Below are 26,753 nucleotides of genomic sequence, written 5' to 3'. Positions count from 1 at the left end.
CCCCCCCCCCCATTACTCACAGGAAGTCGTCCCATCAGAGCTTGAATAAGCACCTGGAAGGGGATTTTTTGTTGTTTACAGATTAAACATGTTTACTGTTTGTCTCCACAGTGTGCAATACTGTCACCTGCCTTCAAAGTGCGTGAATTCTCCATCACTGATGTCGTTTCCTATCCCATCTCCTTGAAGTGGCATTCTGCTGCAGAGGAAGGTTTGAGGTAAAAACAGCAACCTGTTTTTGATTTAAAAAAAAAAAAAAAAAAAGTCCCTCTCTCTGCTTTTGTTTTATTGAATGTATAAATATTATGAAATATTTATTTGTTGCAGTGATTGCGAGGTATTTCCTATGAACCATGCAGCACCTTTCTCCAAAGTGCTGACCTTCTACCGGAAAGAGCCTTTTTCTTTGGAGGCCTATTATAACAACGCTGCTGATCTGCCCTACCCTGATCCCACTATTGGTAAGCAGCTCAAGCTTCCTAAGTGATGTGTGACCAGACACCTTGTCATGTTTCTGTCTACATGAATAAATTGATCTCCCAAGACTAATAGCGTCAGCATTACAGCTGTTTGGCCTGATAATTTATCTAATTCTGTTAATTGTGTCTTTTCCCCCCCCACCTTCTAGGTCAGTTCCTGATCCAGAAGGTTGTCCCACAGGCATCCGGGGAGAGCTCCAAGGTGAAAGTCAAGGTGCGGGTGAACATCCACGGTATCTTCAGCGTGTCCAGCGCCTCCCTGGTTGAAGTGCAGAAGTCCGATGAGACAGAGGAACCCATGGAAACGGAACAGGCCAATGGCAAAGATGAAGAGGTACAGCCAAATACAGTAAGTGATTTTCATCATAAGGGGTTCTCTTACCCGGAGCGTCAGATTAATATGTGTGCTACTATTTATACTTCTGTTTTGAGACATAAAAAAAAAAACATGTCTGATTTTTATTACAACAAACAAGATGCAGACCGATCAGGATGAGCAGCAGAGTCAAGGAGACGGTCAGAAGGAGGCAGAAGACAAGACTCCCCGTGAGAATGAGGAGATGGACGTAAGATGATACATTTTTGTGTAAAGCAAGATTTTTCATGTAGATTTATGTATAAGTGCAATAGCCCACAACAAAATTCTGTCTTCTTATTCAAATAACGGGTTAGACATTTTAAACACAATATGGTACAGTATAATACAATACTGCTGATTTTAAGAAATAAATGACACTGTAAACAAAAACTAAACTTAAATTTAATGCGGATGCTCCTGTTGGGTCATTGCATCTATTGATACATTTTTAGTAGTGTTTTTGTGTCAATGCTGCATATTCTCCTACCTTTTTTAATAGACTACCGCAGAAGAGGGTAAAGGCGAGAAGAAGTCTGACCAGCCCCCACAAGCCAAAAAGCCCAAAGTCAAAACAAAAGTGCTTGAGCTTCCAATTGAGAACAGTCCACAGTGGCAGCTAGCTGATGACATGCTCAATCTTTTTGTAGAAAATGAGGTAACCAAACGTTCCATCATCACATTACAAAATCCACCCATCCACAATTACTTGATTCTATTTTGAAGTGTTTAGCGGTTACAGTTGCTGTTTGGCTTCTACCCCAGGGTAAGATGATCATGCAGGACAAGCTGGAGAAGGAGAGGAATGACGCGAAGAATAATGTAGAGGAGTATGTGTACGAGATGAGGGACAAACTACATGGGATGCTGGAGAAGTTTGTCAGTGAATCTGTGAGTAAACAGTCACTCCTGACTCACTGTAAAGTGATCCAAATTAGCATCATTATGATCACTGTCCAACCGATTTGGCTTTCCTTGAAATTATGACTTTTTAATTTTCAGGACCGAGATATCCTGTCTTTAAAGCTGGAGGATACTGAAAACTGGCTGTATGAAGATGGAGAGGACCAACCCAAACAGGTGTACATTGACAAACTGGCAGAGTTAAAGGTAATTATTGCTATAATAATAGCTTTTTTTCCCCCACTATTGTTTCATTGCCATTTTGATTTCTTTAACTGACATGTATTGTTTAGAATGATAACATTTCACTGGAATTGTACCTGTACGATTTCATTGCATTTGAAAATAAAATGAATTGATTGTATATGGTGTTCACTGTAGAAACTTGGCCAGCCCATCAAGGAGAGGTATACAGAAGCTGAAGAGAGACCCAAAGCATTTGAGGAGTTGGGAAAACAAATCCAGCAGTACATGAAATTTGTGGAAGCATACAAAATAAAGGTAAATCTAAATGCTTCAAGAGGATTTTGGCATTTTTATTGTCAAAGTAAAGGCTTTTACTAATGGTGGCTGTGGCTTAGAGGTCATGTGGGTCCCAAGCTTGCTGTATGTGCTACTAATGTTTATGAGGGTTAAAAGCAGAGATTGAATGTCACAACATTGTACTGTACAATTGTATGTGGAAAAATAATAGTGTATTCTCTGCTTCTAAATGATGCCTTTTGATTTCCAGGAGGAGCAGTATGACCATTTAGATGAGGCGGATGTCAACAAAGTGGACAAACTGGCCAGTGAGGCAATGATCTGGATGAACAGTGCCATGAACCAGCAAAGCAAACAGAGCTTGACGGTGGATCCTTCCATTAAAGTAAAAGACATTCAAGCAAAAACAAGGGTGAGTGCCTACTCTGTTAGAACATCATAATACCAAAGAACAGAGAAAAGTGACTAGATACATTTGAAAAAGAGAAACCTATTCATGCAAAATAAAGATGTAACAAGATTTGTTTAAGAAATACAAATGGAAGCTATTGTTAGCTAGAGCTAATCAAATGGTTGGCTTTACTCATGTAGCATTCATTCATGGTCCTTCATGTACATGAGGCACTGAGGTCAACTATCTACCAGGAACACATTAGTAACTGTCTCTGTTTTAATGGGCCAAAATGTGGTGATTTACCACACAACTGTATTTCTTTAAGTAAAACCATTGTATCATGTTTCCTTTTTGTGTCATTTTCCAGGAGCTTTTCTCCACTTGTAACCCCGTTGTGACCAAGCCCAAGCCCAAGCCCAAGGTGGAGCTTCCAAAGGAAGACACTGCAGAGCAGAACGGGCCTGTCAACGAACAGGATAAACCCCAGGAAGAAACTGCAGACAAGGGAACGACAGGAAGCAACCCCACCTCAGAAACCACACAAAACAAGCCTGACATGGACCTTGATTAAAGCAGCCTGATGCCCGTGTAAGCCAAGCTGAGTGTATATCGGAGCAGGTAAAGTGTTTCAGGAACTGCACTCCACAGTCAAAAGCGGGCAGGGTGATTAGCACACTGAGCCCAGATCCTGGTGACATGTCTGTCTGATGACATAGCATGCCTTCTCTCTTTCTGGATGACATAAATCAAAAGCCAGCCGCAATAAGCCTGTCTGACAATGAGCGCTGTACACATAATGGTATTTATTTCTGTTGTGTGCCCTGTAAGTGTTCTGGTCTGTCACAATATGGTTTTAATAAAGTTAATGAAAATCACTACTGTATCATTTTTATTACTTTGGTCAAAGAACACCCAAGGCTTTACATAGGCATTGCTTCTGTCCAGCTGCCATTGAAGACATGGGTCATTTCTGGGAATTTAGAGGGTTTTGATGACATAAACAAGCAGTTACATTCTACATCAAATGCAGATTACACGTTTTATTTTGAATGGCTTATCTTAAAGTTGCACTGCTTTATGGCACAGTTAAAATGAAAAGGGCCAACTAGTAGTAGAGAAATGTATTCATAATGTAAATAAGTACACATTTACAATTAAATTGAGCAGTGAAATTACCTGTTTTAGAGGGGGGAAGACATGCAGGAAATCGTCACAGGTCAGATTCAAACCCTGGGTCTCTGCATTGAGGCATAAACCTCTCAGTACATGTGTGCCTGCTCTACCACTGTACCAACCTGGCCACACCTCTAAGTTTAGAGTTTAGTTTGTAGTGAAATGGGCACTTGACCTTGCTGTTTCTAAAATCCTAGCTATGGGTCTGCTAGCTAACATGTTAGGTTAAATCCTATACATATGGGCTTGGGATTAATTTACAGATGTAATTTATTGAATATATAAGTAACTGTATTTCAAGCTATGAACCTGAAAAGGTGGTGAAGTTGAGATTTTCTCCTTTTTTTTCATATACTGTAAATTCTAACGTTGCAAAAATAAATACAACTTAACTGGAAGGTAGGCAATAGATTTCATATAAACTACATATGAACACATTGTTCCAATTATTTAGAATTTGGAAAACCTCTAGTCTGAATCGTACAAATGCCTGCCATGTACAAAGTGCACTTCAGTTAGTGCACTAACGTTAGTGCGCGGTGTGAGACACTATGAGCTTTGTGAGGCATTTTTACACTGAAAATGTACTAGTTTTCTTCTAGCTATGTTGCTTAGCAACCACTAAGTGTTCTTTTAGGAAGTTTGCCTAGCTAGTTAAATATGTCATGCCGTACATGAATGAAGAGAGCAAGCAGGAGATGTAGCCAGCTAGCTAAAATTATTCTTCAGCGGAAAATCATTCTTAGTAGAACACTTAGTGGTTGCTAAGCGACACAGAAGAAAACGAGAATATTTTCAGTGTAAAAATGCCTCGTGAAGGCCTCCTTTTTCGATAAGCTGGAAGCCTTGAAGAAGTAATATCAAAGGTTCTCTAACTAAAACGTCTTTGGTAATGTTAGGCTATACTATGAAATGAAAAAAATGTTTGAGAGAAAAAGTTATCACACTGATAGCAAAAAAGCATTTTATCCAATTTTTTGATTTTTCTTTTAATGTGAAAATAGTGTCATGGGCGGGGCCATGTTCTTATTGAGCACCGTTCTGTCTTGGGAGTCCACCTGAAGTATTTAGATATTAAATTTGGTTCTGATGGACTCCCAAGGCAAGACTCACCCAATTGGCCAGCAGGAACGTGCCCCCCCCCCCCCCCCCCCCCCCCCCCCCCCCCCCCCCCCCCTACTATTTTCACAACGTGAGGAGAGGAGAGAAAAAAAATGAATTAGGAGCAAAGAGTTAAGTTTTTGAGAGAATTCTTTTTCACACTGATAGCAAAAAATACATATATATTTGAAAGAGATTTTTTTTATATAACGGTTTTGAAAACTTTTCTCTCAAACATTTATTTTTTTTCTCTCAAAAAATTATTTTTTTTTCTGTCAAAAACATTATTTTTTTGCTATGAGTGTGATAACTTTTTCTCTCAAACATTTTTTTTTCTCTCAGATCCTTTTTTTCCTCGCATGTGATACAGAAACAATTCTAGCTCCATATTATTTAAGCCCGGAACCCTCAAGTCAAACTAGTTGCTTTCATTAATTCCTTATTCACCTAGCGTAACCATAGACCGTGGGCTATATATATTGATATTAACGGTCTATGAGCGTAACGTTACTAGCCAGCTACCGTAGCTGATGTTCAGTATTCGTCACCTCCGCTCGCGAGGAGCGCTGTTTGCGTCCAGCAGCAGGAATCACATGATCCATCCAAACGTCTGCTGCGAGTAAAAACCTCTTATACTCTCTATGGTAAAAGCTACAGATACAGTCCAAGGTAAAGGAGTAAAGTTTTACAATAATTGTTTTCTTTGGGGTTTTACTAGGACATTAATAGAGTGAAAGATTTAGTAGCAATGCGCGGGTGCGTTAAAGTTGAATTTCTGGTAGCTTTTTGAGCAACACTCATGCATTAATCTTACTTTACTGGCGCTGGACGATGTAGTTATCTTACCTTGATGAGTCTAAAGTCTGGTTAAGGTGTGTCGTGTCTCGAATAACTTCGAGTCAGAGCTTCTCCAGACAAGCAACCCGTTCCTCTTATCGTGTGTTTTTCTCCAGGACAATGAAGCTGATCATTCTCAATGACTACGACCAGGCGAGCGAGTGGGCTGCAAAGTACATTAGAAACAAGGTGTTACTGTTCAGACCTGGCCCAGACAGATATTTCACCCTGGGGCTTCCCACAGGTGAGTATAGGAGCTGGCAACCCCGTACAGCTGTGTGTATTGTTTCAGGATTTAGTGCTGGAGACACTGATACAGTATTTCCCCCCCATCTGCTCATTCAGTGTTATTTGCGGAAATAGCCACCACAGGCCCTTTAACTTAACCCATGAAATTAGGGTAGGCTACATGTACACTATGTATTGCAAAGAGACAGTATCCTTGGCATAAATTTAGTGGCGTAAATACAATATTTTTCTCTGAAACATAAAAAAGTAAGGAAAGGAAAGACTCAAGTACCGTGACTCAAAATAAAATGCTTATGTGGGTGCAGTACTATTCCACTCTTGTTACTTTTGCTTTGTAAGCTTGTGCCTGTCTTCAGGGAGCACCCCGCTGGGTTGTTACAAGAAACTCATTGAGTACTACAAGAAGGGACAAATCTCATTCCAGTATGTTAAAACTTTCAACATGGATGAATATGTAGGTAAGTTTTCAGTGTTCTTTCTCCCCACATAACATTCTTACACATTGAGGAAATACTTGAAAGCTGTGATCTTGCTGTGATAAGAAACCGTCATAAACTCTTGCATAGGACTTCCCAGAGATCACCCTGAGAGCTACCACTCCTTCATGTGGAATAACTTCTTCAAGCACATAGACATAAAAGCAGAGAACACCCACATCCTGGATGGCAACGCTGCTGACCTGCAGGCAGAGTGCGCAGCCTTTGAGGAAAAGATAACAGCTGCCGGGGGGATCGAGCTCTTCGTCGGAGGTCAGTATGTCACAGTGATGATAAGGAAATACATAACCAACTACACATTTCAGATTTGTGCTCAACACCATTCTGGTAACAGGGGATTTTGCAGTCAGTGTTGACGGTTCCTCCTGTCCTTGTCAGGTATTGGACCAGATGGCCACATTGCCTTCAATGAGCCTGGTTCAAGTCTAGTTTCAAGGACTAGGGTGAAGACCCTGGCAAAGGACACTATCATGGCTAATGCCCGATTCTTTGATGGGGATCTCTCCAAGGTGCCCACCATGGCACTGACTGTGGGAGTGGGCACTGTCATGGACGCAAAAGAGGTGAGAAGCCTAGATGAATGTCAACAATCTTTCCTGCTTTTTGGGTTCTGTGTTTATGCTAACTTTAAGTTGCAGAACAGTGTGCATTGTGATCTTGTCATTTTCCTGATGCACCAAAAAAAAACACCAAATGCAAGTTACTCTGGCACAGCCACACAGGCCACAGGTCAAATGTTTAATTTCTTCCCAGGTCATGATTCTCATTACCGGAGCACACAAGGCATTTGCTTTATACAAAGCTATAGAGGACGGTGTGAATCACATGTGGACAGTGTCTGCGTTCCAGCAGCACCCGCAGACTGTTTTTGTATGTGATGAAGACGCCACCCTTGAACTGAGAGTCAAAACTGTGAAGTACTTCAAAGGTGAGACCAAATCTCAAAGCAACAGTGCTAAAAAAAAAACGTCTGTATTTTGATTTTAATAAATTGCAACGCAGGTTGCATAAAGCAAAACTATCTGCAAAACAGGCATGTTATTTTTTTCTTTAGGGATGATGCATGTGCACAACAAGCTGGTGGAGCCACCTCCCTCAGTGCCAAAGAAGAACTGAAGATATCTTGTCTATACTTTGGATTAATGAAGTATTTTTCAAAATGTATCACTCCAATGATTCCTTTATCTTCCCGTGGAGATATATCAAGCAGTGCTTGGGGTAAACCTCACCCATGTAAAAAAAAATGAACAGATGCTGGTTTTGTGCAGGCTATTCAGGTTATATGATTGTGTTCATATAGTAAATTTGCTTCTCATTTGTTCTTTTTAATAAAGTGCATTTGATTTTTAATTTCTGTAAGACTATGGTGTTTAGTCTGTTCCTCCTGTCACATGACAACGCGGAACAACTAATGTGACATTTAAGTGCTGCTTATAAGCGTCTTTTTTCAGAATTGTACTTTAAGTAAAGGTAAAATTGACCTTTAAACAAACTTGTAGCCGGCAATGAAATATAACTGGATAAAGTACATTTACTCAGGCAATTACCATACTAATTATAGTGATAATAACATAGTAAAAATAACATATTTTACCATCGCATTACCTTCAAAACCTATAAGAATGTCTATAATTGTTTGCCCAGTTTTTTTTCTTATAAAAATGTTGAACATTAACCTAAAATATTCTGGTATGCATACAGTGAAAAAATAAATGACAAATGATGAGGGTTTTAGTAAACAAAAAGTGCACGGATATTGAATATCAGCTTAAAATCTCTTTAATGGATCTTCTTTTAAATATATTTTAATGCAGCTTTTGTAGAAAACCTCTTTACCTTGATTTATAAGACGGGGCTTTTACTTGATCATGCACGAATTACTCGTCTCCCAATATCCTGACAGTACTTGAAGGCAGCATCAGAGCCTGCCAGCTACTGTACGGACGTCAGGGGGAAGAAGGAAGGAGATGGCCGATTAGTAGGCGACGTTACCTTTGCTACTTCGTTGGCGAGATTCTTTTAACACATCTTTCAACGCATTTTAACAGCTAAAGTGGGAAGAGGACGCATTAAATATTCGCTCCTCTTCCACAATGGCAGAACAAAACAGCAACGTCAGATATCAAGAGGTATGTAACAGTTTGTTGGCACGCAAAAATGTAGCTAGCTAGTTAGCCAGCAGCTAACGCTAACGCTAGTCAACATCAGCCTGTCACCAAGAGGAAAACAACGAGCTCGACCGACATTTGTTTACGGGCGGGCCTGAGTTTGCGATAAATAGCAGACAAATTGTCAACATTAACAAACTTTCAAGTGAATAATCCTAATTTCGTCACGTATCATTTGAAGTCACCTATTTGACATATTTTCATTTAGTAGCTTAGTAAGTTATTCATTAGCTAAAGTTAGTATTGGCTGGCCTGAACAGGAGTGCTGTGTAGTGTCACTTTGTCAAGCCTTGATCCAGCACATCGACCAGTCTAGCTGCTCAGTAAGTGAAACTCCACCTAGAAAACGGGATCGAAATACTGCGAAGCCTGCTTATTTATTAACATACATTGATTTGCAGGTAATGTGTGAGATCACGAGTGCACAGTTCGTAGTTTAATTGCGGTTATGTAGTTTTGATGATGTATCAGAGGTCACTGTGTTATCATTGATAGAACAGTGTAGCCAATCATTTCTATTTGAATACGGTAATGGTTGCAGACGTATCTTTCATAACCACTTGTTGCACAGTAACGTCCTATTAATGAAGTGCGACATCAGTGATACAGGTTTATTACTCTTTAAGGAGGTGGCACACTTTTACTATGTTTTCCCTAAAGCACCTCCAGTCTATCGCTATTGTGCTTGTTCACAACCTGGCGCAAGTATATGTGGGGTGTACTTTAAAGTAGAGTCAGGCAGTATAGCTCATATCTTCTTGTAACGTCACATTGTCACAACTGGAAATTTAAATGAGGATATTTACAGATAAAACAACAGATGGTCTTGCAACATTGTAATACTGAATACAATCAGAAATCGTACAGAGATAGAATATGGACTAGTGCAAAATCCAAATTGCAGGAGGCACAATATTTGTCACAGGCAAAATATGTGTCAAAATACAATTTTGAATTTACTATTGAGGTACTGCTGAGGTGTCCCGGCCGACAAATCTTTGTTTGGGACAGATCCTTTGGTATAGAAAAGCAATGCATAAACTATCAATCCCTCAAATTCTGTTAATCGCATCGCAGTGGCTTTATCATTCAAAATAATCAGTCCACCAAAACGTTTAAATCTAAGTTTTCCTTAGATTTAAGTTTGACCCAAGCTTTGTTGTCATTTATTAACATTTCTTCAGCTGGTGAATGAGGAGGAACCGGCTCAGCCAGCCCAGGCGGGTCCTGCTCAGGATGCACCACCACCCTACAGCAGCATCGCTGCAGCAAATGCAGGTTAGGAACCATCACAGCTCCATCACACACTGTCCCATAACTCAGAAACAGCGCAATTTAGATATGGGATTAGTATTAAAATCCATTAATACCAGTTCCGTTATATACACATTTTCTAAGTTATGCATTACGATTGTAGAAGTAATTGCAGTGAAATGTGCCTATGAAGATAAAGTGAAGATAAGATATATTCATAGAATAGTATTATTATTATTATATTTCCACAGTGTCACATTATTCTTCAGGAGTAAGTACGTAAAATGTATTTATATAGCACTTTTTACAGATAAAAACTTTAACTTTAAACATACAATATGATACATATTAAAACAAAGTAAAAATAAAATCACAAGGTAATGCATAAAAATAAGACTGCTGACTACTTTTAACATTCACATTCAGCAGCCATCAGACAAATATTTAAAACAAGTGTAAGAAGTAAAACATTTCCCTCTGTGAAAGTGTACATGCCTTATAACTAGTGTACTGAATTACTTTATCTTTTCCTACACTGTTCGCCTTGGAATGAATAATGTAAAGGGGAGGAGCTTGTGTGCACGGCCTTTTAGGAAGGTCGGATGTTTGTAATCTCACTTCTTAAGAAGGCATAGGTCAACGTGTATAAGCATTAAGCTCTTCCCGGGTGAGTATATTGAGCTGGTCTAATGCAATTTGTGTTTGAACAACACAATAGAGGATTTTGGACATCTGCCAAATGACCCAGATGAAAGTCTTGGCTTGAATGGGACAGAACATAAACAGAAATGGATACAGTTACTTTGGTCTTTCTTTCTGCTGTTAGTCATCCCTCCCTGGTTTGGTCTTAGAATTCTCTGCTTCTGCTACTTCAGCTTCCTTCAGAAGTGAAAGGAGAAGTTCGTCTGTCAGCAGTCCAACCTTTCATAACAGCTGTTAATTAGTCAACATCGCATCATTTCAGTTTTAAAGTTATGATCAACATTTACATACAAATGTAATTCAGAGAGCATCTTATCGATGCCTGTGTTTATTTATCTCTCTGTTCGTGGATATAACTGTTTTATTTTCTGCCTTATGTCCCAAAATTACAAAAGGATATTCCAACTCATGTGTTATCATTTGGTACTTGCATGTGTAAAGATAATATCTGTAGGCACCATGTCCAGTCTTTCTCTCCATGCTGCATAAAGAGATTTGATTCATCACACCGGCTCTGTAGTAGTTTGGAAGAATTTCATTGTAAAAAGCCATCTTACTGCAATAAATATTATTAAATTATTATTTATGTTACTTGGTCAGTCAATTACAGTTTCACCTTATATTGTTAACAAGGGGGAAAAACGTCGTTGAATGCAATGACTCCACAGAGTTTGCTTTACCTTGCCAAGCAGTTACAGGAACGTAGTTATAGGAATAGTTCACTTCTGAACAGCTCTACTAACTATTCTCCCCCAAAACCGTTTTTTCCATTAGCATTCGCACTGGCCAAGTGGCCTTAGGAGGGGTAGGGGAGTGACGCAAGCACGGCAACGGTCTTTATAGCATCGTTACTTGACTTTAGTGCCACACGCTACAACAAACCACGGCGGTGTTTAAAGACTAGGCTGGAGTACTTAACAGAAAAACGCAGAAGACGAAGGCTCAAGCGTGATATGATCCTAATTAATATATGATGGTAGAAGATAGAAGAGCAGAGCAAACAAAACGAGTAAGTTTAACTAGCATTAACAATTGGCTGGTTGAATGCCTGATGTTCCAGACGTTGCTAGGTCACTAAGGGTTCCTATGCATGCAGAAAAGGAATTGCGGCCACAGGAAATAATAATCGTAACATTGGTCCAGTCGGAACACAAGAAAAAAAGGTTTCTTGGAACGTTATGTTCGAGGAACTGCAAAAACCCTCCGGTCGGAAAGAGCCTTCGAACAGCCCGACCTACTTACTGTATGTGAAAATGATCACTAAAGACCCTGAAGAGGATTTTTTTTTTTTGTCCACCGTCACTCATGAGTATCATATTTAGAAGAGTTTATTTTGAGACCTCTGTACCTGGATGTATAGTCATGTGCTTGTTACCTCCACAGCTTTCTTTGAATACAAGGAAGATGGAGGAAGATTTCCCAACCCTCCATCCTACAGCGTTGCCACCACTTTGCCCTCCTATGACGAAGCTGAGCGAAGCAAAGAAGAGGCAGCCATCCCCCTGGTCACTGGAAGAGTCACGGTAAATCAATCTCATTTTCAGAAATGTAGAAATATTTCTTTTCATGTACTAATACAAACAAAACATGAATGTAACCCTGAATGTAACCACGTTTATTGGAATTTATCGACCTATTTCTTGCTGGTGGTGCAGGAGGACGACTTTGTGGCCAGGGATGACTTTGAAGACGCCGACCAGCTGCGAATAGGAAATGACGGCATCTTCATGCTCACTTTCTTCAGTAAGAACTGGTTCAGCATGTCAACCATAGTTGGCCCGTGAACAGTTTCACTTTCTAGAACAGTAAACTGACTTTCAATTTCTCTCTTGCGTAGAGCCGACTTGTAATCAGTTGGTTATTAGTTTGCTCTTTTATATACTGTATGTACAGTATATCTGTAGAAATCGGGTAATTGAACATGAAAAGCATACGTTCTCCTAACATTTGTTGCGTAGTTGATCTTGAATTTGCCATATTCACAAAGGCTGTTACACGATGTACAGTGCTAATGCCAGTACACTCTGCATTAGTTTGTTTTCCAGCAAAAGACGTAATAGGTGGAAAATGTGTTCCAGCCAGTTTGATGACTTTAAAAAACAAACATCTTGGATTAAAAATCTCTTCCCTCCTATAGGTCATGGTTTGAAAATGAATATTGTTCTTCTTTGTTTGTCCCCAGTGGCATTCCTCTTCAACTGGATCGGCTTCTTCTTGTCGTTCTGTTTGACCACGTCAGCCGCCGGCCGATATGGGGCCATCTCTGGCTTCGGCCTGTCCCTCATCAAATGGGTTCTTATTGTCAGGGTAAGAGCTCTTTCGTGAATATTCACCAAAACCAGTTTGGCCACTGAGTAAGTGTTCATTGTTGTAATGGTGCAGGATTACTAGTTCTTATCCGCGTCACTGTACAAGGACACGTAAAGTCTGAAAATGGTCTAGGATAACGTTCTAGGATCATGTATTACGGGTTGACTAAGTCCTGACAGGTACTTGTTTTTTATGTCTTCCAGTTTTCTACCTACTTCCCTGGTTACTTTGATGGACAGTACTGGTTGTGGTGGGTGTTCCTGGCCCTGGGTAAGTGAGAAACATTATTTCATAAACAAATGGCACTGTGTGTTATTTCCCACGATTACATTTAGGTAATTGTCTTATTTTGCATGATATATCTTTCCTTTGCCCTGCAGGCTTCATGCTGTTCGTCAGAGGCTTTGTTAACTACTCCAGAGTGCGTAAACTTGCTGATCCCACCTATGCTACTCTTCCCCGGACAAGGGTTCTCTTCATCTATTAGAGGTAAATTAATCTGGTCACACTTATTGTGGTTTGTCAATGGAGACATGACCATGCACACAGGACTCCGGCTACAGAGAGTGTAATGTAGCCGCAAGGAAGAAGGAAATGGTCACGTTCAAAAATTGTGAACTGTACACAAAATAAACGACATTAACGTGGCCTGGACACAAATCAATAAATCTAAATGACGTGACCATTTCACGGTCTGGCGTGAGACCGGGTTGGGAGTGTCTGACAACGCCCCTTAGCTGTTGTAACATGACTGGAAACCACCGCTGGGTGGCTTATTGCTTTTATAAAACCTGTCACTACATAAACCTGGCAAAGTTTTACAAAATATACACACTGCAACAAAAATTGCGAAAAATATATTGAGAACAAGTAGTTGGTCTTCCGTGCAATGTAGCTCTTTAGTATCCTCATCTTGTCAGTCTGTTATTAATGTGCATGTCAACATGACAAACCACAGACATTACACCACACACCCTTGAATATTACCAATACTTCTGAAGTCCATTTTCTGGAGTTGATTTGTTCGTCTTCCCTTAACCTAAATCTAGGGTGTTGGATGTGGGAGAACAGGACGTGACCAACACAAGCAGCAACTCTGCGAAGAGTTCACAAATTGTAAGTGGAGACACTTCACCAGAAATCGGCCAGACGAGTTATAGATGAAGACAACTCTCAATAAAATATTCAGGAATTATATCACTTGTTTTGAAACTTTATTAATGGAAAATAGTTAACAATTATATTCCCTTGATGTACTCATTAATAGTGAATGTTAAGTGCTATGTACATCTGTCTGTAATGTATGAGTAATGCCTTATATCATTTTGATGGTAGCGGACAAGCATGTATCTGCCCTTAAGGTCAATAAATAGGGAGCGTCTCGCTGGTATTAATTAAAACAACTCTGTGGACGTGCCACAGCATGCAACACATTTTGTAATGGGCAGTTCTCATGGTTTTATTGTGACTCTTATAGGCTGTTTTTAGATACCACATACTTCTGAAAAAGAAGCTTTCATTGGGCTGTAAATGCTGATATACCACACTTTTCCCTCACCTGTTGGTTTTAGCTAGTGTTGCCCTGTTTTGTGTAGCCAGGAGGGGGCGGTGTTGTCAGCTGCTTCTAACTGGCTAGACACCGTGGGCATTGTCGTCATAAAACATACAGGCTTGTGATTCAAATGCAGTGTGAGTAGAGCACATTAACATGACGTCGATGTATCAGAAGTTATAGTTATGCCTGCTAGATTTGTTGTTGTACATAAAATCAGGTAACACAATAAACCCCGGGAATAGAATTTAGGTTACAAATATGATTTCAGATGATCCAGTTTTTAAACAAGCCAGAAACTAGATGGGCCCCAAAACCGGGATGCAGAGTTGCAGTACTGGTTCATGTCCTCAACGAGCTCAAGTAAAGTAACAGCCTGACTATTCTTCAGTGAGTCAGTGGAGTCATATCATTCATTCAGTGGAAACGCTCTGGGATGACACAAGAGTCCTGGCTGTCCGAGTGAGATCATAAACCTCTGAGATCCAGACATTTGGATCAATCATCTAAGAGCAAAACAATAAGACATTTTTGCTTTAAGATTTTACTGACAGATTACGATTTTTTTTAATGATTTAATAAGGTGTTAACTTTCTTGTGGACATCAAAACTATATCAAAGAATGTTGTATGCAGGTGCACTTTTAGAAACATAACCAATAAAACCCAAAGGATGTTCCTATCATTTTAAGTCCCAGACAAATAAGATAAGGAATCACTGACTCAGTGGTTTTTGGTTTTATTATCCAATGGAAATAACATGTCAATAACATTTTTCATCATCTAGCTACTGTTTTAAATGCAGAGAGTTAATATGGATTTTAGTCTGGTCCCGCAAACTAAACTGTTAAATCAGTTAACTTCATACTTCTGCCATGGCTTTGCAACAGACTCATCATGCTTATTTCTCTGTGATGTAAAGCTGCAACCTTGGGGTTTTGTTGTAATGACACTGTACAGAAAACGTTTGTTAAATAAATGTCACTTTTAATGCGTCTTTTCTGAGTTGTCTGGATTGTATTATATTCTTGATTCTATTTACAGGTTAGTATAATGAAGCAAAGTGGTGGGTGTGTGTGTGTGTGTGTGTGTGTGTGTGTGTGTGTGTGTGTGTGTGTGGCTCAAGGTTGTAACAGAGTGGCAGCTTTTGTCTGTTCAATGGTGCACTTGGTCATTTAGTAATTTTACACATTGGTGGCAGCAAAGTGTACCTGCTGGAAATAAGGAATTAGTTTTTCAGCTTTACATCGTGTTGTACAGAGAGGCGAGTGGCTCAACAGCCCTTTTCAAGCTGGAAAATAATACTTTTGTCTACTAATCTGCAGAGGCAGTACTCCTTGAGAGCAAAGCGTTGACTGCAGAAAACTCAAACTAGAAAGGACTCGAAGCACATGACCTCCAACAAACTAACATTCCCAGTCAGTGGGTTACATGTGGGGTAGTTATGGGACATTTTTTATTAAGCATTTGCTAATTAATTTAAGCCATTACTTATTCCTGCCTCTGTTCTTCATTGACATCTGGAGACAATTTTACATGATAATTACTAATTCAGGTGACTTAATGTGCTACATCATTTAGTAATATTTATAATGTGTGTATAACTTTATAGTGGAACACGTTTTCTTGTTTGCGCTTCATGTTTTGCAATAAGAAGATCTGCCACCAGCTAAAATGGGATGTGTTAGCGGGGAAATAAGATGATGACATACATACAGTATTTTAGCTAAGATGCTAGCTGGTCCTTTCCCTAATAATTATCTGTTAAATTATTGCAACTTCGCCCCCTTTTGTTCTTGACAGATTTGTTTCTTCAAGCCAGTACCTTATCAACCCTTTTCCAAACATTCATTCTTGTTCTGGCCCAGTTCAGGAACTAAAAGGCTTAATATTTAGGTGTACTGAACTAAAGTGTATCTCGGTGCAGCTCCCATCCACTTAGGTTGCGGTATCTCTGTGTGCCGAGCGTGTCTTTACTCCCCGGAGTCACTCAGCCGTCGGGGCAGAAAGAAGACGGCCTTCTGTCCGATGTGAGTTCTAGGACCCAGTTTAGGTTTTCCATTCTTTTTCAGAGCTACGTACCAGTTCTTCTCCTGATATTTCTGAGGTATATATGTGTTGTAGTGGTTCTCCTCCAACTTCTCCAGGAAGTAACATTCAGCAGTCACTGTGGGCTGAAAGATGAACACAAAACCCCCACTAACACCTGACCGCACTTTAGGAGAAGTTGTTTGGTTTAAGATTTAAAGTTTAAATATGTGGTCCCCAAAGAGTAATTCATTGTTTACAACATATAATGGAATATTCATCTACGTATGCCTGCATCGAGTTTAATGTATAGTTTTACTATTACATAGCATCTTCAGGTATACTGCAGATACTCACTGAGCTGTACAATCGGCCCTCGTCGCTCATGGCCAAGTATCGCCCGGCTTCTGTTCCTTGGATGACCACCACACCTCTGTCCACAGCTTTGAGCTTTAAAACAACTGAAAGGAGAACAAGTTTAAAAAAAAAAGACAACCTAGCTCAGTGGTTCCCAAACTTCTTGAGCTTAAGACCCAAAAGAGAAAATTGGTGTCTCCCCGGGACCCAAATTTACACCATAAAGCCTTGTAACATCTACATTTTTAAACTGTGGGCAAAAGACGGAACAAACCATGAATTAAAATGTATACAAAGTATATTTATTCCATTATAAAAGTAAACAAAAGGTCTCTATTCTCCTTTCTGTGTCTCACGCCAATTCACATAAGATTGATATGCATTTTACTCTGCTAACTGGCGACCCAATAAAACGGGTCTGCGACCCATTTTGGGTCCCGACCCTAAGTTTGGGAAACATTGACCTAGCTAGTGCAGAGTCTCATGAAATGAAGAGAACGGTGAAGTTACTCTTGTGACTAGATCAATTTGATTGTCTTGAAGCCTTGAATGTCGGTCAGTCTTTCCGGTATGTGAAACTGATGTACTCAAGTCTGAAGCAGGGAGCCTCTTGTTAAAGAAATAAACAAGATAGATGAAACATGCAAACATGCATTTTATTTAATTAGCCTTTCAGGTAACTAATTGTAAAAAAAATACTTTTTTATCAACAGAACAATGACGATGCTCATTTATCAACAATAAAACAAATTGCAGGGCTAAATGAGTTAAAGTTAGCCTAAAAAGCAAATTTTCATCAGATCATGATATAAAATGTAAACAAATGATATATCTCATAGAATACAATACAATAGGGCAAAATACCACAATATATATGGTAGTTATGGTACCTAAGTAAGAAGACTGGTAAAGACTACCATGTTTGGCATGACCTTTCATGCTGACATTGAGAAGACCTATATATATCTGTTGATAGTCTTTCTAGAAAATAAATATTAAACCTCTGCAGCACGTGTCTTAGTTCCCTGACTGAGGAGTGTATTATACCCTTATACATTTTATTTAGGGTTCAAATTTTGGTCAAGTCTCTGCTACTTGATGTTATTTTGTATAGTCTGTCTCATGTAGCTCAGTTAAGGTCATTAAATACATTTTATATGAAGTCAAATGTGCACAACAGATCTACAGAGATGTTCTATCTTTTTCCAAGCCTAAAATGAGCGGCGTCTTCCTTTTAAAATGTTTTCTATTAAAGACATTTATAGGACGCATGTCTCTTTTCCTGCTGGCAGTAAAGACATTGAACGCATCATGTTTGCATGCCTGACCTGGATGTAAAATGCGGTGTTGTGCTGCAGTCTTACTGTGGACGTCTTCGTCATCCCTGTGGCCCTGAACGGTCCCATCAGGGAGGATCTGGAGGTGGTGTCCGCCATTCATGCAGTACAGCCGAGTCCGCCGCCTGGAGTCCGGCAGCGGGCCGCTGTCCACCGTCTGCTCCGCTGATCCCAACTTCTCCTCATCCGCCATCCTGCTCACAATCAACACAGCTGTGGAATCAACAGGAAGCTCTGCAGTGGTGTTTGGTTTTCTATTTGGAAAAATCTGCGGGCTCAGTCCCACTGCAGCGGTCAGGTGTTTACATGCTCGTGAACGTGCGCAGAGATCACTGGGTGCGCGTCCCCGACTACTTGGCTGAAACTCCCATTAGGATAATGGTATCAAGTGTGATCGCTACAGGCCTCAAACCTAACTTTTTGAAATGTTGTATTCTTTGCTTGTTTTTGTTTACTGGCTACTAGATTATTAATCATAAGGAAAAATATTACTTGCAATAAGAGCACCGCCACGCCCATATGATCATAAATAGTAGCCTACAACTCTTTTTAATTATTTTAGGTCACTTTAGGCCTTTAATTTTACAGGACAGATGAAGACATGAAAGGGGAGAGAGAGGGAATGACATGCAGCAAAGGGTAACAGGTTGGAGTTAAACCTGCGGCCGCTGCATTGAGGAGTAACCTCTATATATGTGAGTCCACTCTACCAAGCTTCCCCAGCCACATGAATGTTACAATTCTAATTTTAAGAAGTGGTGTAAGAAGTACTCAGATTGTTTACTTAAGTAAATGTATGACAAAATACAAAAGTTATTAAGCTAATATTCACTGTAGCCTTTATACTGTTGGGTAGGTCCATATAAAAAATAAATCCATTCTAGAAAACGGATATGCGACATTAAAAAAAAATCATAATGTAGTGGAGTAAAATGTACAGTATGTCCCTCTGAGATGTAGTCCTTTAATAGACAAAGGTTGAGAATTTCAGTTAACGCCAACAGTCTTCATCAACAGCCAATAAGCCAGGTGTCAGAATGGAAAAAGCGCATTTATTTGACCAACAAGTGCTTGCTGTGATAATAAAAAGTGTCTCACAACGAGCTTACCGTTTCCATCATCAAGTATCATCGAGTTAACATCACAGCAAACATCAGCATACAATTCCTTATTTCGTGAAGTACCACACAAAGACATACAGTTCCACCTTTAATCAATGGAGGAAAAGATCAACACTACAGAGGAGAAATAATACAGAGGGGTGTATATATATATATATATATGTTTATATATATAAAAAAAACTATTATTTGGAGACAAATACACCACATTTTCTTTACAATGGATTATATGTACATATTCAATTAATCAATTTAAGCAAAGAAAATGTTTTTCTTTTGTAGAGAAAGCATATACCAGTTAAACTATCTGCCCTTGATAATTCTGAAAAGTTAATGTCTGCATATGCTTTATATAAAATAGATTTTTAAACAATATTTGGGTAGTGCAAATCTTTTCTTAGATTCAAGCTGGTTGATTACTTTCACAAACAGTTTGCGTGTGAAAAAGACTGACTCCTATTCTATTCACAGTATTACACAATTTGACCAAAGCTGTGAAAAAAAAAAAAAAAATTCTAAGAAAACAAAACAAAGAACTGAACATTTGTCTTCTAGGAGCTACTTAGTTTAAAACGGCACGTGTTGAATTTGTCTGTGCTTGCTTTGGTCACCTTGTAGTCAAACAAATACGCTTTTTTGTGTGTGTGTGTGTGTGTGTGTGTGTAGTCGGTGTAGACTAATTACTGACTAACTGTATCTTTTCCTGAAAATCTGGCCTGCAGAGATAATTTTGTGTGTGAATATCCTGTATGCAAATAGATTATACTGGAAAAAACTGAAATAAAAAAGGAAGCAGCATCCTGTTATGTGATGGTGACAAATGATTGCTCGTTTCTATTGCATATATATATATATATTTTTATGTTTATATGCATGTGTGTGTGTGTGTATATATATATATATACACACACACACACACACACACACACACACTGTATATACGTCTTTAAATGAACAGCAGCAGAGATTTGGATACACTGAATGTGAAAGTAACCCATGAGTAACCCCTAGACAGTTAATAACGATGGTTTTCAACTATTTTGAATTATACATCATAGAGAGAAATAACAAGTATTCTTTTGCTGAGCCTGGGAATGAATGACGAGTATGTTGCAGCACATTCCTAAAACATTTCTAATCCTGACAAAAAACACATAAATCACAGAAGCAGATACATTATGGGAATTCAAACTGACCGTTTTTGGTTTCTGGGAGTCAGGACATAAACGACTGAACATGAACAACCACGTACTGTGTGAATCAGACATTAAGTTTCAACAACCTGAGCATGGGAGCGGTTCTACATTAATAAGGAGTGCTTTATATTTGTTGGGATTGTTAGGCAACATAATTTGACATTTTCTATATTTAAATGAGCACTTGAAACATTTATCCAAATTATTTTTTTTTATCTGTCAGGGCATCATCTTTAATCTGTCAAGCTTTTCTTATTTTTAATTAAATTAATTCCTCTTTAAAGGTTAACATTCATGTTAAAAACCTGGATTTTTTTTGTGCTTTGAACACACGCGACAAACTGAAGTGAGAACTGATGAAAATGTTGCAGCACATTTTCCCATTTACTTGCACAACACAAGGGGATACTGACAGACCTACATTATTTTGTGTGATTACACAACACATCTGTGAGTGCCTTGTGTTAAAATACAGCTCACTTATTATCACTCATTAATAATGACCTCAATCCAGTGGACAGAATCTATTTGAGGATATATTTATGAGCTTCAATACTGGGACTAGGTTTCCTCATCTGATAGAAACACTGACCCAACTTTCAGCATCACTGAAAACAGACAAAACCGGAGTTTGGCACTGAAATAGTTCCCAGAGAATAGAAGGATCCATTTTGCCTGCCTCCCCAGTCAGTGACGCTACACTTTCACTGCCACATGACTCCATGAGGTGACTGATGCTAAGTGCTTTTAAACATTTGGGCTCGACTATCTAACAGACAGACACAGAAACACGTCAATGTACTAAAGACACACAGACATTAAGAGAAGGTGCCGACAGCGCGTTAAAGGAGCAGAAGGCAAAACCGGAGGGGTCAGAGGTCATCAGCAGCGGAGAGAGGTTTATAGGGTAATGAATCTGCCAACGCCTGATCCAAAAAGCTGTATACACAAGCTGTCCATCACATAAACCATTGATTTTAAAGGAACAGTTTTGGGAAATGCAGATATTCAGTTTCTCAAGAAAACTGATACCACTTCTGTGTGTAAGGTAACTATAAAGCTACAGCCAGGAACCAGTCAGCTTAGCCTAACATAAAGACAGGAAACAGGGGGGGTGGGGGGGGAGAGAAACACAGTCTGGCTCTGTCTAAACGTAATCTGTTTACTAGCTCCTGTACAGCTCAGCAGTACACATATCTTTCTTTTTTTTTTAAATCAACACAAAAACAGAATAATAATTTTTTTTTAACTAAGCGTTTTACTGGGTGTTAAGTGTCTGATAATTTCTCAACCAGTTGCCAGGCAACCAGCGGAGACTACAGGAAAGTTACAAGAAATATATTCCAGCACATAATCCTCCCCCCCCATAAAACTGTTAATTGTTGTTTTTCCTCTTTGGGTTTTGTATGGAGAAAAGTAACGAGATATAACCTGTGTATTATTGAGCTTTTGAGGTGCTGGTAGGCAGATGTTGTTACCACTGGACAGAGCCAGGCTCACTGGTTCTTCATTTTCAGGCTTTATACTAAGCTAAGCTAATTGGCTGCTGCCTCCAGCTACATATTCACCGGGAATGGTATCAATCTTCTCATCTCCCAAGAAAACAAACGCATTTCCCATAATGTTAAACTATTCCTTTAAGATATACAGCACGGCAACAATGCAAAAGCTTTCAATAATTAAATACTCAAAGTCAGATGCTTATTGCAAGCGTGGACATCTAGTATCGAAGAAGATCATCAGTGGCAGAATCATAACTGCATGTTTGTCTGTTTTACAAAACAGACTGTAAAAAGAAGTAAAAAACTGAAGGACGGTTATTTTCCAAACAGTTCGAGCTATGTTAGAACCACAGAAATGAGTTTATGCCGATTCAAAATCCTGATTGTAAAATAACAATCCTGCAAACACAATATAAAATGTCCTCTCTTCTCTGATTGACAGACGCAGGTATTTACCACATTCCATTATTAGACTGTTGGGGCAGGAGGGGGGGCTAAAATGAACATCAATGAAGCCGGCTATTTCCTATAGAAAACGTTGTATGACTTCCATCTAAAGTCATGTATTAAAGACTGGTACAGCATAACAGTCATTCTTCACAGTCTTTTAAAGCCTTTAGCAGGGTACAAAGTGCCCGAATCACACTTAAGGAATTGAGTGTGTGGGATGTGGCGTGAAAAGAAGCAGACTTTGAATAATCTGCCCTAAAGTTCAGAGAGGATCATTTCTACACACGGAAGAAGGGCCAAACTGCCACTTTTTAAGATTACACAGCCATTGAAAACAAAGAAAAGGAAAACTTGCAACTGCATGTAAAGTAAAATGTACAATCCACATACGATAATGGTATACCATGACGGGTGAAAGAGAGCACGGCTTGAACAGGAAGAAAGAAATGGCTTTGATGATATTCGAAGCAAAAAAGGCACATATTTTTTTTCCCTTTTATAATAGACGTGTGTAAACCTGGAAGAGGTCAGCATGTGGGAGAAATCAGCCTTTTAACAATGCCATCGAGTAACAATCCAACAGAATTGTTTCTTACGTCCAAGGTATCAAAGCAAAAAGAAAATATGCTTTTTATATGACTGCAAAACAGAAGTTCCTTTCTATATGACTGATACGATTTTGTTACAACCTACTATAAAAACTAATAAAGGAACATACGGTAAACATACTAAAAGCCTACTTAAGAGCACGTTATTAATTAAGCGACCTGGAAAACTGTATAAACTGTTACAATTTCGAAATTTAGAAAATACTATCAGAACCTGTTATATAGATATTTGTTTTATCTATCTTCGATATCGTTCTGGTTTTGAAGGTAAGAAACCTGAGACAACATTGATGTTAGCCTATATCTCTTTGATTACATTTTATCTTACAAACATTTCCTACTTAAAAACACACCTATGTGCTTGCTGTCTGGTTTCTCTACAAACGCCTCTGCTCTCTCCCTCCAGACACGCGAGCCACTACACAAGGTTGCACACTCGCTCCCACAAACATCGTTCACTCCTCGCCTCGGATCCTCGGTCCTTTCATCGTCGCTATTCAGGGGGATCGGAGGGAAGGGGGGAAGGGGGGTGGGGAGAAATCGGTGAGGTGATGTGGTGGGATTTTAAGGCATTGTGTCTCTTACGGGGCACAGTCATCTCTGATGGAAGAGGAGAGGTTTGACGCTTCCGGCCTTGAATTTTGGCAACTGGTTGCTGATGATCTCTGCGAGCATCTCCGGGAACTCCACACTCAGGGACTTGTTCACAAAGGTGTAGAAGCAGAAGCTGAGCAGTCCACCGACCATCTGCAGACACAAGAGGAGAATGCATTAGTGGATAATTAACACTAAAAACACACAATCAGCATTTGGCTGCGTGAGAAAATGAATTGATCTTGGAATACAATATATCTGATGCAATGCTAGTGAGATGGTACACCCATCATTTAGAGCCTTTAATGAATCAGTTGTATATGCAAAAGGACCATACCAGAGAGAAACATTCATTCACAACATTCTGTGATATTAACGAAGGCCTGGCTTCACAAAATAAAAAGGAAAAAAACCTCTCTTCGAACAATGTAAATGTTTTAAACTAACAAATAAATCAGCACAATCCCAGATGAGTCACTGTTTAAGGATGAGGACAGCTGCAGAAGACAGGTGTAATACCAGGGCTGCATGTCTGTCTTTGCGTGCCGGTCTCTGTACCTCATGCATTGAGTCGAGCAGCTTGGTGAGCTGATAGAAACGCTGCCAGTTCTGGCTGGAGTTCTCCTCGCGCTTCACGATGGCTTTCCCCAGCTCCTTAATGTACGACATCCGGATATCGTCAAACACTGCCTGGCTCTTCAGGCCGTCCTTTGGCACTGCGAGAGAAGGGAGACTAAAAGTCAACATCTGGGATGGAGATAACGATAATATTCACGTCTAAGCAGTGAAGGGCAAAAAAGGGCAGCTGATTAATATACATTAAGGTATTTTCAGGTTGCACTCCAAGTAATATTAACTAGCACAGACCATGTGCAGTGCCAGGACAAAGGCAGCACACCCAGAGGAGCACCGTGCTAACTGTGTTAAAGCTACCTGCAATTATCGTTTTAAATATTTTTTAAATGCATTTAATTAGACAAGAGTCTTTGTTTACATCTTTAATTCTTCTGTACTAGGTTACCTTAGAGATAACATGAAGTGGAGTTGTGTACTTGTGAAATCGGGTGTGTGTATTCTTCTTTACTAAACCAGGTAGCCCTATGAAGATTCAGTTCTTATTTACAATAGATGCATGTGAGTTAATGAGTTGATAAAGTGCTGTGGTGTTTTGTCCTGTGCATACATCAATATTATCTTCCAGCCGCTGTAGACAGGATTGGATTGGAGTAATAGCCTTTGTAACGACTGCATTACCACAGAACTACGTTCGACATGTGATGGTGGAAGAAGATTCAGCTGCTCTTAGGTAAAACTTCTGACCTGTGCTGAGCAGCAGCAGGACCTTCATGCACAAATACTCTTCGTTGGAAACCTGCAGCCGGACAAACTCGCTGGAAATCTTTAGCATCTGCTCGCACTGGTCGGCCATGTAGGGCAGCTTCATCCGATCCCTGGTGGAATCAAACAGAAAGGGTTAAATAACATGGCTCTTCCACGTCACAGATGGATTCATAAGGGCTGCTTGTGTTGTCTCAATCCGGGAGATGAAGCAGCTCTATGTTATATCTCTGTGTAAGGTTTTGGATCCTATTTTAAATCATTTTTCCAGAAGGTTGAGGATGCACATTTCAAATGACTAAGTTTCATCTCAGGTGAAAGTGCGGGACAAACTTTAATGGAACTTTTGCTTAGGGGTGGCTTTTTCAGCACTTGAGTCACAGTGAACATCAAATACATTCGAAATGTACATCACAAGACACTAGGGACAGATTATTAGCCATTGTTCATGAAACCACCATATAAACTGAAATTGGCAACAGGCTTTTACCAAACTAAGAGAATGTTTCAAGGCTGCAATATCCAAAGGCAATAAAACAGGCAGTAGTTGAATTTTGTTGGAGGCTGACTGACAAAAAGAGAGCATAACATCATCAGATAATTATGATCACATCAAGTTTCAGCTTGTTATTAGGAAATGAAAAGGCCTATTACAGCCCTAAGCATGGTAGCTGTGCCGACTGCTCACTACACACAGAGTTATTTACAAACCGACTCATCAAGTCTATAAGAGGGATGCAACTGATGACAGCTGACAGACACAGTTTGATTCTCAGGAGAACACACACACACACACACACACACACACGCACACACACACGCACACACACACGCACGCACACACGCACGCACACACACGCACGATGTATCCGCTGGCTGACTGATGGAAAAAGAAAAAAAATCATAGGCTGGAAAATATCACATCAGTGCTCATTTTATGTGAAGTGCAAAGAAAGACTCCCATTTGCAAGGCCGTGGTATGGTTTAGTCTAACTTCCACTATTACAGTTTTGATAACATTTTTAATAGGGGCATTACTGACACATTTAATCTGGAGGACTTAAAACACATTACGCTGGTACTACTTTTTGTATTCAATTAAACAACAAAGATTGAAAATGGATGGATACCCACTCGTTGATGACGAGGTCTGGTGCGAAGCAGAGCATGTTGCCGTTGCACTGCTGATAAGATCTCCAGCCCAGGCCGAAAGACATGAGGAAGAGCCAGGAGCACTGAAGCAGAGTCATCTGGTCGTCCAGGTGCAGGTTCCTGAACCCTGGTGGGAAGGACATGGAAATACTTCAACTGTCTCCCAATACGGTCACAGTCTGTGAGAGGGGGACAATGTGAGAGTATACACGCCACTACAAAAATTATTGACTAATCGATTTAGAGTAGGTAGAGCTTGAATCGATTCATGAATGTGAATCTTTTTTTGCACACCCTTAGTGACAATAAAGAGTAACTAATTACAAACGCAGTAAAACAGTTTGATGTGCAGTAAACATTACGGGTAGGAAAAAAATAGTTTCTTTGATACATAGCGATTCTCTCTAGAACGATTCAGTGCTCCATTCTGATAAGTTAATAATCGATTATTAATTTTTTTTTTTTTTTTTTTAAATGTGGTTACTTTTAATTAAAAGTTACTGTCTACAGACATGAACAAATCAGAAAACAGAGTGACTGAAAGAGAATGGGATAATGGATAGAAAAAGTGCAGGAAAAAAAAGGAAAAAGAATGTGTGCGATATATATATATA

The 26,753-nt window shown here is 39.5% G+C and overlaps 5 protein-coding genes across 9 annotated transcripts in view; 3 read left to right on the top strand and 2 right to left on the bottom strand.

Moving 5' to 3' along the window:
• The window catches only part of hspa4b (heat shock protein 4b), a 9,189-nt gene extending 5,700 nt beyond the window's left edge, over nt 1-3,489 (top strand). Inside the window, exons 10-19 of one of the 2 annotated variants that reach the window (XM_034883566.1) lie at nt 109-218; nt 328-461; nt 629-828; nt 956-1,045; nt 1,337-1,492; nt 1,600-1,725; nt 1,837-1,944; nt 2,119-2,238; nt 2,471-2,632; nt 2,982-3,489. In XM_034883566.1, coding sequence (XP_034739457.1) covers nt 109-218; nt 328-461; nt 629-828; nt 956-1,045; nt 1,337-1,492; nt 1,600-1,725; nt 1,837-1,944; nt 2,119-2,238; nt 2,471-2,632; nt 2,982-3,185 — 1,410 coding nt within the window. In that variant the 3' untranslated portion in view covers nt 3,186-3,489. Of the gene's footprint in view, nt 1-108; nt 219-327; nt 462-628; nt 829-946; nt 1,046-1,336; nt 1,493-1,599; nt 1,726-1,836; nt 1,945-2,118; nt 2,239-2,470; nt 2,633-2,981 lie in introns of both variants that reach the window. The other variant, XM_034883565.1, reaches the window with a different exon arrangement.
• LOC117951719 (fibroblast growth factor 1-like) lies at nt 1,177-18,547 on the bottom strand. 2 transcript variants are annotated; one of them, XR_004658234.1, is made up of 4 exons: nt 18,206-18,547; nt 16,842-16,945; nt 16,062-16,630; nt 1,177-1,188 (listed from the first exon to the last, which is right to left on the bottom strand). XR_004658234.1 is itself a non-coding variant. In XM_034883577.1 (3 exons), exons 1-3 carry the CDS (start codon nt 18,369-18,371, stop codon nt 16,430-16,432), a joined length of 471 nt encoding a protein of 156 aa, XP_034739468.1. In that variant the 5' UTR covers nt 18,372-18,547; the 3' UTR covers nt 15,568-16,429. The 2 variants fall into 2 exon arrangements, 1 of the variants encoding a protein (XP_034739468.1); XM_034883577.1 differs by lacking the exon at nt 1,177-1,188 and having other exon boundaries at nt 15,568-16,630.
• gnpda1 (glucosamine-6-phosphate deaminase 1) lies at nt 5,393-7,715 on the top strand. 2 transcript variants are annotated; one of them, XM_034883573.1, is made up of 7 exons: nt 5,393-5,557; nt 5,842-5,969; nt 6,331-6,432; nt 6,541-6,723; nt 6,850-7,034; nt 7,225-7,399; nt 7,526-7,715. In XM_034883573.1, the coding sequence occupies exons 2-7, from the start codon at nt 5,846-5,848 to the stop codon at nt 7,585-7,587; spliced, it is 831 nt and encodes a 276-aa protein (XP_034739464.1). In that variant the 5' UTR covers nt 5,393-5,557; nt 5,842-5,845; the 3' UTR covers nt 7,588-7,715. The 2 variants fall into 2 exon arrangements, with proteins under 2 accessions (XP_034739464.1, XP_034739465.1); XM_034883574.1 differs by lacking the exon at nt 5,393-5,557 and adding an exon at nt 5,737-5,760.
• On the top strand, nt 8,363-15,453 carry LOC117951717 (NEDD4 family-interacting protein 1-like). Its single transcript, XM_034883575.1, has 8 exons — nt 8,363-8,600; nt 9,824-9,917; nt 11,979-12,118; nt 12,251-12,338; nt 12,778-12,902; nt 13,109-13,175; nt 13,286-13,394; nt 13,955-15,453. Exons 1-7 carry the CDS (start codon nt 8,565-8,567, stop codon nt 13,390-13,392), a joined length of 657 nt encoding a protein of 218 aa, XP_034739466.1. The 5' UTR covers nt 8,363-8,564; the 3' UTR covers nt 13,393-13,394; nt 13,955-15,453.
• Nucleotides 15,520-26,753, bottom strand: part of nr3c1 (nuclear receptor subfamily 3, group C, member 1 (glucocorticoid receptor)) — a 25,860-nt gene continuing 14,626 nt past the window's right edge. The window contains exons 6-10 of one of the 2 annotated variants that reach the window (XR_004658233.1): nt 26,122-26,266; nt 24,970-25,100; nt 24,208-24,365; nt 23,588-23,802; nt 15,520-15,543 (exon numbers count right to left, since the gene is read on the bottom strand). Coding sequence is in view for 1 of the 2 variants with exons in the window: in XM_034883567.1 (XP_034739458.1) it covers nt 23,650-23,802; nt 24,208-24,365; nt 24,970-25,100; nt 26,122-26,266 (587 nt within the window). In the remaining variant the exon portion in view is untranslated. Of the gene's footprint in view, nt 15,544-21,693; nt 23,803-24,207; nt 24,366-24,969; nt 25,101-26,121; nt 26,267-26,753 lie in introns of those variants that run through there. The other variant, XM_034883567.1, reaches the window with a different exon arrangement.

The sequence above is a fragment of the Etheostoma cragini genome, chromosome 10, assembly GCF_013103735.1.
Source record: "Etheostoma cragini isolate CJK2018 chromosome 10, CSU_Ecrag_1.0, whole genome shotgun sequence".
NCBI lineage: Eukaryota > Metazoa > Chordata > Actinopteri > Perciformes > Percidae > Etheostoma > Etheostoma cragini.
Note: the sequence above shows the minus strand (reverse complement) of the source record. Positions and strands in the feature narration are given on the sequence as shown.

What these genes read in the sequence shown, in the direction of transcription:
- LOC117951719 (XM_034883577.1), bottom strand. Translation starts at nt 18,371, where the DNA reads ATGGCGGATGAGGAGAAGTTGGGATCAGCGGAGCAGACGGTGGACAGC. An exon ending in GGATGACGAAGACGTCCACA is followed by an intron (nt 16,946 to 18,205) that starts GTAAGACTGCAG and finishes TTCTCCTTTCAG; the next exon opens with TTGTTTTAAAGCTCAAAGCT. An exon ending in AGGGCCGATTGTACAGCTCA is followed by an intron (nt 16,631 to 16,841) that starts GTGAGTATCTGC and finishes TTCATCTTTCAG; the next exon opens with CCCACAGTGACTGCTGAATG.
- gnpda1 (XM_034883573.1), top strand. Translation starts at nt 5,846, where the DNA reads ATGAAGCTGATCATTCTCAATGACTACGACCAGGCGAGCGAGTGGGCT. An exon ending in CACCCTGGGGCTTCCCACAG is followed by an intron (nt 5,970 to 6,330) that starts GTGAGTATAGGA and finishes GCCTGTCTTCAG; the next exon opens with GGAGCACCCCGCTGGGTTGT. An exon ending in CTGTCATGGACGCAAAAGAG is followed by an intron (nt 7,035 to 7,224) that starts GTGAGAAGCCTA and finishes ATTTCTTCCCAG; the next exon opens with GTCATGATTCTCATTACCGG.
- LOC117951717 (XM_034883575.1), top strand. Translation starts at nt 8,565, where the DNA reads ATGGCAGAACAAAACAGCAACGTCAGATATCAAGAG. An exon ending in CATCGCTGCAGCAAATGCAG is followed by an intron (nt 9,918 to 11,978) that starts GTTAGGAACCAT and finishes TTACCTCCACAG; the next exon opens with CTTTCTTTGAATACAAGGAA. An exon ending in GTGGGTGTTCCTGGCCCTGG is followed by an intron (nt 13,176 to 13,285) that starts GTAAGTGAGAAA and finishes TTTGCCCTGCAG; the next exon opens with GCTTCATGCTGTTCGTCAGA.